A 15,039-nucleotide genomic window follows, 5' to 3' on the forward strand; every position below is an offset into this window, starting at 1 on the left:
TTCTGACTACAGATTACTAGAGGAGAGGCATGATGTTTTCGTTATTTTTTTAAAGGTCTGTTTTATTGTCATTTGAGAGAGAGGGAAACGGAGAGAGACAGAGAAACATTAGTGTGAGAGAGAAACACCAATTCGCTGCCTCCTGCACTCTCCCCAACTGGGGACCAAGCCTGCAACCTAGGCATGTGCCCTGGCCAGGAATTGAACTGTCAACCTTTCAGTTATACAGGCCAATGCTCCAACCCACGGAGCAGTGCCAGCCAGGGCTCATTATTTTTTTTTAACCCTCAGCACCCAAAAAGTGCTTGGCACATAATACATACTACTTAAAAAAGTGTTTATTGAATGAATGGAAAGAAATGTAAATGGATACATTTCTGATTTTATCATCTAGATCAGTGGTTCTCAAAGTGTGGACTTTAAATCAGCAGCACGGGCATCACCTTGAGTTTGTTAGAAATGCCCATGCAACCTAGTATATCTGGGTAAAGGCACAGCAAACTATGATTTAATGAGCTATTCAGATGATTCTTATGCTTGTTACACTTTGAGAACCACTGATATAGACAGTATTAACACCGCGTCCTAAATCCAAAAAACACTACACTGAACAAAAGAAACCGGAGACAAAAGAGCATACATAGATTATTCAAAATCAGAATAGTGAGCCCTAGCCAGGTAGCTCAGTTGGTCAGGGTGTCCTCTCAATACACCAAAGTTGACTATTCAGTCCCAGTCAGGGCACATCCAAGAGTCAACCAATGAATGCATAAATAAGTGGAACAACAAATCGATGTTTCTCTTTCCAAAATCCACCCATCCATAAATCGATCAATCAAAAAGAAACCAGAATTGTGGTTGCCTGGGGTGCAGAGAGGTCTGAATGGGAAAAGGCATGAGAGAGATTTCTAAAGTACTGGAAAGTTTTATCTAAACCTTGATGGAATGTAGATTTCATGGGTGTACACGTATGTCAAAACTTATCAAACTGTATACTTAAGATTTGTGCATTTCACTCTTTATAAATAAAATACCAACAAAAATTAAAATAAAGTAAATTAATGCCATTCTAATTATTTCTGTGTAAGTTTTATCAGCAAGAGGTATATTTTTACATAACAATCTTAAACCTGGATGGTCTACAAGGTGCTACATGATCTGACCCCCTATTTAACTCTTCTAATATCACCTGTTACCAAGCTTCTGTCACTTTTTATACCTTCACCAGCACTAAGCTTTCAGTTTCCCAATGATACATATTCCTATCCTGTTATAAGGCCTTTGCTTATGCTGTTACTTCTCCCTAGAATGCTTCTCCTTCTTTTCACTTGTTTAACTCCTATTCTTCTTTCAGTTCTAATACTTCTGTTTGTTCCTTAGGGAAACTGTCCCAAATCTCACTTTATTATAAGTGTCCATGGAAACTTTTGTAGGACTGCTGTGTATGCTTGTGCAGAGTTTTCCTCTAACCAAGGTTTCTTAGCTGACGTGGTAACAGCTGAAATCCAGACTGTGTTGCACTCACAAAGCCTTGCACATGGAGCAGGGTTGTGGCAATCTAGAAGAAGGGCTGCCTTTTTCTAATTCATCGAAGGTGTAGTCTACTTTCCAAGCTCTACTAGTCTGGGTTGTTTCTGTTTGGGGGACTTATTTATTTATTTATTTTTAATTATTTGTTGATTGATTTTTAAAAAAGAGCATAAGGAGGAGAGAGAGAAAGAGAGAAAGAGAGAGAGATTTGTTGTTCCACTTATTTCTGCATCATTAGCTGTTTCTTACATGTGCCCTGGCCGGCAGTCAAACGTGCCACCTCGGCATATCAAAACAATGCTCTAACCAACTGAGCTACCTAGTCAGGGCATGGGGACACCTTTTTAAAAATAGTACAAAGATACAATGTTGGCAAGCAGTAGCCGTGACCTTGTACTTCCCTTTAACAGTACTTATCACAATTGTAATTTTACATGTATTTGTGTGATTATTTGCTTAATATTTGTTTTCCCCCGTAGACAATAAGCTCTATGACTGTAGGAAACTGTCTGGTTTTACTTATTATCAAGAATGTCCAGCTTCTAGAACAGTGCCTGGCACATAATGGGTATTCAGTAAGTATTTATTAAATGCATTAGACTTAAAAAAATTATTGCCTTGAGAAAGAGAGAGAGGAAAGGAGGGAGGGGGAGAAACATTGATTTGTTGTTCCACTTATTTATGCATTCATTAGCTGATTGATGTATGTGCCATGAACGGGGATAGAACTTGCAACTTTGGCATATTGGGACGACACTCTAACCAACTGAGCTACCTGGCCAGGGCCTGCATGAGACTTTTTTTTTGTTTTTTTTTAATTTTTAGAGAGAGTGGAAGGGAGAGAGAAAGAGAGGAAGTGAAACATCAATATGCAAGAGAGATACATCAATCGGTTGCCTCTCACAGGCCCCCAACCAGGCACCTGGCCAGCAACCCAAGTATGTGCTTTGACCAGGAAGGAGACCTTTCAGTTTGTGGATGACACCCAACCCACTAAGCCGCACCAGTCAGGGTGAGACATTTTTTAATGTTGGAAAAACATTAGGCATTTTGTAGGTAGGGACTGTGTCTAATTTTCCCTTTTTATCTCCTCCACTCTTGCAATTACCATACTGCTTTGCACATAAATGGTATTCAGTAAATTCCTCCTGATTGATTTTAAAATGTTCAAAGAATCCACATGATGTTCTGTTCATACAAAACTGGATCTTGAAGCATATGATTACACACTGCATGAGTGATGATGAACAGCTGCTATTTATGAAGCCGAAAAGACAAAAAGAAAAAATTGAATGAATGAGAAATAGACTTCAATTGAAATGGGAAGGATTTAATTTAGCTTTTGAATCTCATTTCCTGACACGAAGCTTACAAGACACGAGGAGACGATACCAAAGGAGGCTGTGAATTTTCTTTTCCTTTATAAATAAATGATGTTTGAAAATTTTCCAAGACAGAACAACCACTTATTTGAAAGCTAAGAGGTATTTCTGACTAGAGTTCTCAACAGTCTAATAGTAGATCAATTTCTTTTTTTTAAAAATAAGGTTTCGGAGGGAAATAATTTTACAGAAAATTTGCAAAAATAGTAAAAAGAGTTCCTATATACCGCTCACCCAGTTTCCCTTTGTTAACATCTTACATTACCATGGTACATTTGTCAAAATTAAGAAATTGAAATATACATAACTATTAAGTAAACTGCAGACTTTTGGTTTAAAGATCGAACTCAGGTTAGAATTAAGTAAATCTAGAGCTGACTGAATCCTTCATCCTGAGGCAAAAGTACAATACTTCGGCTTTCCAGGAAGACTTAAATAACATTCTTAGCTCTGCCACTCTAAAGAGCTGTGTGTCTTTGAACTGTTTAATTACACTTAGCCATGTTTCTCACATTTGTAATACAAGGGTGATAAGCCCTCTTCAATTGTGATGGCTCCTGAAACTCTTCATGGTAGAATTCAGTGTTAAATACTTAGGATTTTAAATAGGTAACTAGGTTTTTGTAAGTATGAAATTAATGTCATAAAGATAACACTCTAAATAAACAACCTGTGATATTTTACATATGTTAAATTTGTGACAAAGACTCTCCTTGAACAAACTTTAGCTAGGCTTCCCTGAGCCCTCCTCTACACGAGGCTTTATCCTTCGGTCTTTGGCCTGCTTAGTCCAGTTGTAGCAAAAATTCTGCCAAGTCAGTTTGGAGAGAATCCTCTACCTTTGATACCTGATCACCCTGGATATTTGATCAAATTCCTTAACCCCCATCCTTGATATATGTGATCACCCTGGCAAGTTCCTCTAGGAAAAATTCCCTCTATCCTATGTCTCTAGTGTGTTTCCATCCACCGTCCCCTCACCTCCACCCTGCTCCCAGGAGAGTAGACTCCCCTCTACCCTCTGTTTTATAGCTGGGTCTACGAAATAAACTGACAATAGGCAGGTTAATAGGAGAAAAGGTATACAAATTTATTAATTTTTAATATTACATGTATACAGGCATTATAGGGGAAAAGGTGAATACCCCAAAAGGCAGTGAGAATTGAGAGCTTATACTACCTTAATAGGGGAAGGGGAGGAGGGATGTACACTGCAAAGAGAGAGTAAATACTTTGGAAAAATGAATGAGCCCTTAGAATAGATAGGAGGTGTAATAATCACAAACTATTACATTTTGGATGTGGTGTGGACTTCTAATCTCCTTTTCTGTGATAAAAGTCAGTCTTCCCTGGTTGATGAAACTCCTGCAAAGAGGATTTATGACAGTTGAGTTTCTTTTGGAGGATTTGTCTTTAAGCAGATAAGGGGAGTTTATAGAAAACCTGTTTTTAAAGTGCCTTCAGCTCAAAACAATCAACAGACCCAAGCAGCACATTGCGGATGGTACGTCCTGAACTCTGTCATGCCCACTCTGCTCCTTGATTATAAATCCCTTACTGTATTCAGAGTTGAGCCCTATCTCTCTCCTGCAATAGTCTCGCCACTTATTACAATAGCCTTGAATAAAATTCCTTACTGTGTTTAGCAAGTGTCAGAATAATTTTTAACATTAGTAATAATAAATATTAACTGATTTCTATTTATTATCCCTGACTCACCAGAAAAATTTTAAAATATTCTTCCAAGTGTTAATTTTTAAAAGTCTTTAAAAATATTTTTGCTTTGTTATGGATAACATACATGCTGAAAGGCATTATACTTCTATGTGTCTTTTGCCCAAATGTTCAGCACTTTTCTAATTTTATGAGTAGTAGTTGGCACCTACTTCTTAGCTCCCACCAATCCCAGATATGTAGAATAATTTGGTTTGGATATGCTTTAGTTGATTATCCTTTATTTGTAAAGTTGTATCTACAAATATGCTTCTCAACAGAAAAGGGGAGAATGTTGATCTTTGCTCATGAAAATGTCATAACAAAGCATATTTTACTTTTTCAGTGACTGACTCCATACCAGTCTCAACTATCACCAACTGAAGTGTGCTTAGCAATGCCTGGCACGTTAGAAGAGTTCAACAAATAACTGCAATTAATTTTTTTGCCCTGGCTGGTGTGGCTCAGTGTGAATGCCAACCTGCGAACTGAAAGGTAGCAGATTCGATTCCCAGTCAGGGCACACACATGCGTTTCGGACCAGGTCCCCAACTGGGGGCATGAGAGAGGCAACCGTGCCTCTTTCCCACGTTGCTGTTTCTCTCCCTCTCTTTCTTTCTTCCACTCTCTCTAAAAGCAAATAATAAAATCTTTAAAAATAATTTTTTAACTGCCTTATTTTTCTTGAGGCTTCATTGCAAAAACCTCTTATTCTGCCCTGCCTTTGCTTTACTCTCAACTGAGTTCTCTCTTATCTCCCAAAGGAAGAGTGACTTGGAATCTCCAAAAGGAAGGGTGACTCAGACAATGGTATTTTGTCTGTTAAGGCATCATGCAGAAGTAATGTCGTACACTAGAATTTGGGGGCACTCTATACTGGTTATCCACTGGACAGTGTAATGAGGTCTAAAAGAGAAAATACTTATATTAAGCAGTTGTTCACCAAAGTTTAGGTTCCTCCCTATCTCATTTTTACAGATGAGGACAATGAGTCTCCCCCTGCCTCCCATAAGTATTTATAACCAAGTTCTAAAGAAAAAAAGGAAAAGAAGGTCTCTGCATAGCTGTCATCGTTTTCCTTTTCCTGCTGCTTACTCGGTTTTGTGGCTTAATGGTCTATGTAACAAATCCACCGGGCTCACCAACATACTTGACTTCTGTCAAGTACCTAAATATGGTAACATTTACAGAGATAAACATCTTGGTGAACCTTAACACTTTTGTTGCCTTCCCCTAAAATTTTATTGTATCTGATGTGCCAAAAAATATTGTCTGTCGTTTAAGTCTCAGTCTCATACGAAGTTGGAGATGACCATTGGTTTTTGGGCGTTGGCGTTATTCAGGGCCTTGACAATCCTTTAACGGTTAAAAAGGGCACTTTGGGCTGGACTTTCTGGGGGTCTAAAATCATTATTTTAGGATAGCCCTACTTAAACCTTACCCAATATTGGCACCAGCTGGGTGAGGGTAATCATTAATTACAATAAATATTCATTAAGAATAAAGGACGCGTCCATAAACTATAATTTGGCAGCACTTTCAAACCCACCCTGAGCTACTGAAGCCAGATGAAGACTACCTACTTCAGCAAACAAGACTTCGAGGAGGAGGAGCTTGAAGGAGGCGGTTCCGGATAACCCAGCGCGAGAATACGCTCCGCATGCGTACTTCTTAGCTGGTAACTTCCATTTGCTATATGGGGGAGGAAAGTGAAAAGCAATCTACAGTTCTTGGATTTCTGTCCTTAACCAAAAATTAAATTGCGAACAATATCGTGGATAACTTGAGAGCCTTATTCTCCGAGTTCAAAATTAAGAACGTTTGCCATACACCGCTAACTTAAAAGGTTAACCCTCGTATCTTCCCCGTCCCCTGGGACATTGGTGGTCTAGTCCATTCCACAGACTTTCGAGTCCTTGCAGCGGGTCGTTGATCGAAGGATTGGGCTAATTGCGACTGAAACGTCTTTGGAAGGAGGAAGGGGGTGAGGGAGCATCCCTTTGAGTTCCGCCTCTCGTTTTTCAAGGCGGTAGTGGGGAAGGGGGACGTAGGAAATACTGCCCTCGATAGCCAACGGATCACACCTCTCCGTGCAAACTGCCCGGAGGGCGGCGGGAAAAGGGCAAGACGGGAGTAAGGAGAGGGAAGGAGCCAGGAAGCCACGCAGGAGGGCGCGCGCGCGCGCCCCTTTTTCAGCAGTGTGGCGGGGTCGCACGCACGCCCGCCTCGGCGGCTGGGCGCAGTTTGCGACAGTGGGGGAAGCGGTGGAGGTGGCGGCGGCAGTGGCAGCTTTGCGGCAAGCTCCGGCCGGGCTTGCTTGACGGCGGTGTGGCGGAGGCCCCGCCCTAGGCGGCAGGAACCTGGAGGGAGGCGGAGGAATATGTCCGAGAGGGAAGTGTCTACAGCCCCGGCGGGAACAGACATGCCTGCGGCCAAGAAGCAGAAGCTGAGCAGCGACGAGAATAGCAACCCGGACCTTTCTGGAGACGAGAACGTGAGTGGAGCCCTGAGCAGTCCATACAGGACTCCGTAGTGAAAGTTTTAAATTCTTTTTAAACTGTAGGAGCGGGGGCGGGCGGGTGGCTGGTGGGGGGGAGGGAGAGGTGTCACCCTCTACTCAGGAAAACGCGGGCGTGGAAGAGAAAATCGAACTTGTCTCAGCGGACTTTGAGCTGGGGCAGTGGGTAAGCAGAAACTTGGTGGAGAGTGGTTTAAGAGAGAGCGCAGAGGGTCTGAGGGTCTGCTCAGATCCTTCTGCGTGCATGGGGCGTGTTTGGGCCTTTGGGAGATTTGGGAAGAGTGCGGTGCTGAGATTCCAGTTGTTTAAAAGGCAAGTTAGAAGTTTTTCCGAGAAAGTTGGGAGAAGAGGCCAGCGTGTGTTATGGACTGTTTTAAAGGAATTGAGAGACTGTCACTCCTAGCCCTTACAGCTGAATGGGAAGAGTAGATCTTAACTTAAGGGGTTTCGGTGACATGCAAAAGGGAGTTTTGTGTCTACTTCTGTCCTGTCTGTGGAGATGGGGCATGCCGGACAGTCTGTCGGCTCTTCTTGAGGATCCGAACTGAGAGGGTCTTCTGACTTGAAGGGGAAAACCATCCTTGAGGAAGGAATGAGAAGGGACGGTTAATCTTTTGCAAGTTTTTATTAAGATGAAGGGGCCAACCTGGAAGGTTTTAGGAACGGTGGTAAAGGTAGGTGTGGGTTCTTGATCTCGCAAGTGTTTGGCGTTTTGGAGTTAAATGGATCTTGGTAATTACCTACTCCCAACTGTGTTTAGGTGAGATGCCAGTAGTAACTGATCTGACATTAATTCTCAGTTTTTTAATATACCCAGTAAGGTCAGCAAAATGTCTTGACAGTTCATTCAAAGACAGTACTCCAAAATCCGAGTCCTTTTTCTGAATATCTTTAAAAATCTTTATGAAGTCTGAGTATCTTTAAAAGTCTTTCAAGTGTTATAGAACAGTGGTGTAAGTTATTCATTTTCTCACTTTGGTTAGTTTTAGGAATAAATATAACATCTTACACATCCAGTTCTTAAATTCTACATCTTCCTACATCACTGATTGGATCATGTATATGGCATGGGGTCATGACCAGAATTTTCACTGAGCAGATGGGAAAAGAACTCATTGTAAATAGAAGAAAGATATTTAGGGGATTGTCAGTTTGTGGAATTTGGACTTGAAATTTCTGAAAGCCTAGGTGTTGAATGGTACTTTAAATCTTTTTTTGTTTCTTCTTTCCAATCTCATTGCATATATACTGTATAAATAACATTTTTTACTTTTTCATTCCAGTCCTTGGAGTCTGTTTTATTTCTGCCTTAAATTTCTTTGGGCAGATTAGGTTAGTAATAGAAGCACAGAATGGATCCAAATGTTAGGTTAAATCTTCACTCTCCTACCTACTGCTTGCTTGACCTTGATGTACTTGACATGGTAGTTGCCTCAGTTTCTTATTTTAAGAATGGAGATAATAATAGTATTTACGTTCAGGGGCATTTGTAAGAATTAAGTACAAGTACTTAAAAGAGGCTTGTCTCATAATAAGTACTATTTCAGTGTTATTTAATTACTATTACTTATTTTGTGATCACATATAAGTTTATGCTTTTGACCCTTCTGCATACTAAATAATGCAGAAATGTAAAGAAAATACAAATAATTTAGACTGAGGAAAATTTCAGGAGACCAAATAAATTGAAGGTATACTTTCCTTTTGCAGACTCTTAGGGAATGTTTTTGCACAGAAAGCTATTCAAAAAACCAAATGATTGGATTAAGCCATTGTTTTGGTTCTTCTCTCCTGATGGGGACTTTAACCTTTTTTGTTTTCTTGGACACCTTAATGAATCCTGTGAAGCCTTCTCAGAGTAACATTTTTAAATGTATAAAATACAGTGAAAAGGTTACAAATATTAATGATAAAAATTATAAAATGTTATAAAAATATTGAGATTTGTTTTAATAAACTATTTTTCTAATTTCTTTAAATTTATAAGTAAATATCTTTTATCAAATCAGAACATAAACCTTTTTTTCTGTTACAAATACTTTTAGCATTATTCTATCTACCATACCTCTTTTTTTGTTGGATTTCTCTTTTTTTTTTTTTTAATTGAGTTTATTGGGGTGACATTGGTTAATGAAACCATATAGGTTTCAAGTGTAGGACTCTGCGCACTTCATGGTGAGTCCATTGCCCAAAGCAAAGTCTCCTGTTCCCCTTTATCCCCCCCTTTCTCCCCTACTCTTACCCCGCCCCTTTCCCCTCTGGCTATCACCACACTGTTGTCTGTCTGTCATATGGTTGTGTTTTTTTTTGCTTAAGTGCTTTTTTATTTTTTTACTTAATCTTTATTTTTTTCTATTACCATTTAGTCCTCTTATACCCCCCTCCACCCAGCAATCACCACACTGTTGTCAAGGTGCTTAAGTGCTTCTTTATTAGCACATTAAGTAACTAGATGTAACAGCAAATCTGATAGTAATGATAGGCATAGACAATTTTTGAGATCTACAAGTACAAAGTGACAACAATAAATACCTGATTTCCATTGGTGAGAATCACAGCTACACTAACGTCTGGATGTATGTTACTTGCTTATAGTGCTAGGAAGGGCTAAATTTCAGATAATGATAGTGAAAATTAAAATGCCTCTTTTTGGCCATTTTAATTCATAGGCCCTCTTAATTCATCCAGGGACCCCAGAATAAGACATAGGTTAAGGGAAAACAGTAAAAAAAGGGACTAGAGAACCCTATAAAAATGAGTTTAGAAAAAGCTAACAAGGGCCGTGGTTTTACTCTTGAGGGAGCCGAATATTGACAACAAGGCCGAAAGCAAGTGGAAAGAATGGTATTTTTGAGAAGGAATTAAAGTGGCCTGAGTAGTTGGTGCTGAAGATTTTATTAGTTTTAGAGAGGGGGGAAGGGAGGGAAAGAGAGGGAGAGAAACATCTATCAGTTGCCTCTTGCGCAGCCCCAACTGGAGACCTGGTTGGCCTTGGCCTGCAGCCCAGGCATATGCCCTCCCCAGGAATCAAACCCAGGACCTTTCAGTTTGTGGGACGATGCCCAACCCAGTGAGTCACACCGGACAGGGCTAAAAACTTTTAAATTTATTTTTGAGGTATAATTGACATATTAATTTCAAGTATACAACATAACGATTTGATATTTGTATACATTGTGAAATGATTGCCACAATGTCTTAGTTAACATCCGACATTTTTAGTCTGCTTTGTATGTACCTGCCATTTTACTGAACTTTTTATTAAGATTTTATTTATTTTTAGAGGCCGGGGGCAGAGGGGGGAAGGGAGGGAGAAAGAGAGGGCAAGAAACATCGATGTGCCGAGAGATACACAGGTCATTTGCCTCTCACATGCCCCCAACTGGGGACCTGGTCCACAACCCAGGCATGTGCCCTGACTGAAAATTGAACCCAGGGCCTTTCGGTTTGTGGGATGATGCCCAACCCACTGAACCCACCAGCCAGGGCTAGAGACTTATCGTTTGCTTAAATAACTGATGGCAAGATTAAGTGACAAATTCCTCCATTTCCTTGTTGGGCAAACGAAGATGGTAGTACCATAACTGCTGTGCGATATCATTCTGTACTTTGAGGAGGGGCCAAGGTGGAAATTAGCCTGTATACATATTAAACACTTAGTAAAGCTTTAATTTAAAGTTAAAATGGAGGAGTTGTATTTCCATTTGATTCTACCTTGATTTACGTTTGGAGAAGATGGGTAAATTAAGTGGTCAAAAGCAAAGGAAGAGTAAATCGATACATCCATTTAGAAAAACTATAAATTTCATATAGTAATTTTAAAAAATCAGTAAATACAAAGAATATTTTGAAATATGTCTTCAAGATATTGGGGGGAAATATGTTACTGGTTTTGGTATTCTATATAAGCTAAATATGAGAGTTTAAATGTTAATACATTCGGTTATATTTTAATGTTACATTTAGTACATTAAACTAAAAGACTGGGGGGAAAAGTAAAGAAAGAAAAAAATGGAATGTGCCCTATTATTGACAGTTTTGTGTGGCTTTTTGATTAGCAGTCGATTATTTCATTTCTCTAGTGTTAAAAGATCATTTTCAGAAAAAGGTAAATGAACACATTTATTCTTTTTAAGATTTTATTTACCTTTTAAGAGAGGGTGAAAAAGAAACATCAGTGTGCTTGAGACAGACACACTGATCCATCAGTTCCCTCTCACACACCCCCACATGGGGACCTGGCCTGCAACCCAGGCATATGCCCTGACTGGGAATCAGACCTGTGACCTTTTAGTCCACAGGCTGGTGCTCAGCCTTCTGAGCCACACCAGCCAGGGCATGAATACATTTTTTTGTTAAAATTGTTTTTTAGAGAGAGGAAGGGAGAAAAAAACATTGATTTGTTGTACTTATTTATGTATTCGCTGGTTAATTCTTGTATGAGCCCTGACTTGGGATCGAACCTACAACGTTGGCATACTGGGGCTCTAACCAACTGAAGTACCCAACCAGGGCAACATACTAAACATTTGGTTTTTTTTAAAGGTATTATTTATTTACTTTTATAGCAAGGGGGAGGGAGGGAGAGAAGGAGAGGAAGAGAAATATCAACGTGTGAGAGATAGCTATGTCTCACATTGATAGGTTGCTCTCACATGCCCCCATCTGGGGACCTGGCCCAAGCACGTTCTCTGACTGGGAATCGAACCAGCCTCCTTTTGGTTTGCAGGCCAGCGCTCAGTCCACTGAGCCACACCAGCCGGGGTAAACATTTTATTTTACTCGTGTGAGGAAACTGGGCAAGTGTAAATCAAACAGTACAATTTATAAGGATTAAAACAGTGTTGAGGTGAAATTGCAAATAGAGACAAAAACGTTTTGTTTTGTTTTTTTAGAGTAGAAGGGAAGACATTTTGAACCTGTACTTTAGAGACAGAGTTAGCACTATCAGTTAACTACAACGTGAAAAAGAGATAGAAGGTTGTTCAAAGGCAACTAAGAGGGGTATAATCTGGTAACATGGAAGAACGTACTATAGATAATGCATAGTTTTCCACTGAAACCCAAAATTGTTCTCTACACTAGATTTCAACTGTAAATAACATCTGAAAAGTGGGGAGAAATTGGGAGAGAGAAAAACTAATTTCAACCTAGGAATTGAACTTAAAAATGTTAGTTTTATATCTCTGTAAAGGCCGATTATGTTTACATTAAATTATAATTCAGGTTTTTATTGAGCACTTACTGTGCCGTCTCTACTTTGTTCCTTTTTCTTTCACCCCAGATAATAGTATATTCCATAACTGTGTATTTAAAAGGCATGTCATTTTGGGAGGAACCATTTATGGTTTTGAAAACCACCCCCAAGAACTACTGTATAATACATTTTTGTTTTTAAGTGAAATTTTTATATACTTTTTGCTACTCTAGTTAATTTTAACCTTTACAATATGAAACCAGCTTTAGGAAGCAATAATTTAGAAATATGCCCTTAGGCATTGGTTTCTAGACTGTATTCAAAGACGTTAATAATGCACTTCCATGAAAAAAGGCTTCCTCTGGAATGTATTTAGAAACTACTGTCCTAAGGTGATAGATTTAAATAAATCTCTATTCCTAAGAAGACACTGGAATGTGTAATCAAAGGAGGTAGCGAAATCTTCTGAAATTAGTGAGTCATTAATATACCCATTGGAGATTATGTATAAATTAGTTGAATTTTTAAGGTTTTCTGCTGCCATTCCTACATTTGGAAGGAATTTATAGAGTTTCTGGAGTTATACAAGGTGGGGCAAAAATAGGCTTATAGTTGAGTAGTATGTGAAAGTTCATTCTTGTATCATTGCTAATTATTGTATTATCTTCCATAAGAACAACTGTAAACCTGTTTTATTAATTTATTATTTTAGAGCTGAGTCAGATTTCACTGTACAGTATATATATAGGACTTTTTAAAAACTCTGAATGGTTTGTATTATAAGCATAATTTGAATAACAGGATTTTCAGAAACTACATCTAAAGTAGGAAGTAATAATACTACAGCCTCAAATGGCCACTCCCCTTCCCCAAGTCTCAAAACTGAGTGACAGTTACGTAAATATTTTGTAAATTATATTAAAATATATTACAAATTACAAGACATGAAGTTAAGTCAGCTTCAGAAGTCATAGCCCTGGGTTTGAACCCCTTCAATCCTAATGTGCAAAGGATTTCTTAGGCTCTCTTTCTTGTTGTTTTTCTTGTATTTAGTTCTCTTTCTATTTGTTTTCTTAGCCTCTCTTATACTATCGTATTTTTTATTTTTAGTTTTTGGAAGTTTTTATTTCTTTTTAGTGAGAGGGGAGGGAGAGAGAAAGAGAGGGAGAGAAACACCATCCAGTTGCCTCTTGCACGCCCGCAAATGGGGACCTGACCTGGAACCCAGGCATGTGCCCTGACCAGGAATCGAACCAGTGATCTTACCATTCACTGGCTAATGCTCAGTCCACAGAACTACACCAGCCAGGGCAGCTTCTCTTTCACTTCTTCTCTAACAGTACCTTCTATGAGAGCTAAAAAGGACCAGTGTGTTGTTAAAGACAGTGTTACCGTTACTGTTTTTTCTGATGAGCTTTTTTTAAAATCAAATACCCATAAATCATAATGTGTTGCTGGTTTGTTGTTTTCCTTTGGAGATAGGAATAAAATTTTCCATTACTTGCAGAATTAATTAATTATTTCTTCAGTAGCTGCCCACTAAAAAAGGTCATTTGCTGCTGAAGTACAGTATGGCTGTTCCATGTAATTTTTTCTAATTTTGCCTGCAGGATGATGCTGTCAGTATAGAAAGTGGTACAAATGCTGAACGTCCTGATACACCTACAAACACGCCAAATGCGCCTGGAAGAAAAAGTTGGGGGAAGGGAAAATGGAAGTCAAAGAAATGCAAATATTCTTTTAAATGTGTAAATAGTCTTAAGGTAATGTGCAAAAATACATATCCTGTTGGCTGAATAATGGGCTGCAGAATTATTTCTTAGTGGTAATGTTTTTATGCCCAAGATACTGTCAGGTTGAAAACATTTTTAAATTACAGTACTTTGAAATTTTGACTTTATAGTGCAGACTGCATACTGCATAGTCATTATAATCCGTTCCTCATTTGTTTAGCATTTTTTGTTTTGTCTTAAATGGATAAAAACACAAGCCACTTGCAGGTACCTGTTACTAAAAAGAACTCATTAACTTTGAGCCAACATAAATGGAAACGAGTGCCTTAGTTTTTATGTGCAAGACACATCAATTGCTGTGTTGTTTTTCACATGCCCCCAAATGGGGATCTGGCCGAGGCATGTGGCCTGACTGGGAATCTTAACGGGCGAGCTTTTGGTTTGCAGGCCGGTGCTCAGTCCACTGAGCCACACCAGCCAGGGCTTATCTTTTATTTATAATTTTTTTTTTTTTTTTAAGAAAAAGGTATAAATTTTTTTAAAATTATTTTTTAATTATTTATTGATTTTAGAGAGAGGAAGGGAAAGAGAAACCCAATTTGTTGTTCCAGTTTTTTTGTTAAAGATTTTATTTTTTAGAAAGAGGGAAAGGGAGCGAGAGAGAGGGAGAGGAACATCAATCTATTGACCTGTTGTCCCTCCCAGGCATCCAGCCAGCGACCTGGCCCACAACCCCCACATGTGCCCTAACTGAGAATAGAACCACGACCTTTTGGTTTGCTGTATATCCATTCCACTGAGCCACACCAGTCAGGGCTGTTGTTCATGTATTTATGCATTGATTGTTGCTTCTCGATCCTTGACCTGGGATCAAACCTACGACCTTGGCTTATCTGGATGATGCTCTAACCAACTGACCTACCCAGCCAGGGTCTTTAAAATATTTTTGACTTCAGTATTTGTAGG

The 15,039-nt window shown here is 39.1% G+C and overlaps 1 protein-coding gene across 2 annotated transcripts in view; it reads left to right on the forward strand.

Moving 5' to 3' along the window:
- The first annotated feature begins 6,543 nt into the window (after positions 1-6,543).
- Positions 6,544-15,039, forward strand: part of EED (embryonic ectoderm development) — a 33,354-nt gene continuing 24,858 nt past the window's right edge. For both annotated transcript variants that reach the window (XM_054576392.1, XM_054576393.1), the window contains exons 1-2: positions 6,544-7,119; positions 13,951-14,103. In XM_054576392.1, coding sequence (XP_054432367.1) covers positions 7,006-7,119; positions 13,951-14,103 — 267 coding nt within the window. In that variant the 5' untranslated portion in view covers positions 6,544-7,005. The remainder of the gene's footprint in view (positions 7,120-13,950; positions 14,104-15,039) is intronic.

Source organism: Pteronotus mesoamericanus, unplaced genomic scaffold (genome assembly GCF_021234165.1).
Source record: "Pteronotus mesoamericanus isolate MK-2021 breed Mesoamerican mustached bat unplaced genomic scaffold, CSHL_Meso_final contig_33, whole genome shotgun sequence".
Classification (NCBI taxonomy): Eukaryota; Metazoa; Chordata; class Mammalia; order Chiroptera; family Mormoopidae; genus Pteronotus; species Pteronotus mesoamericanus.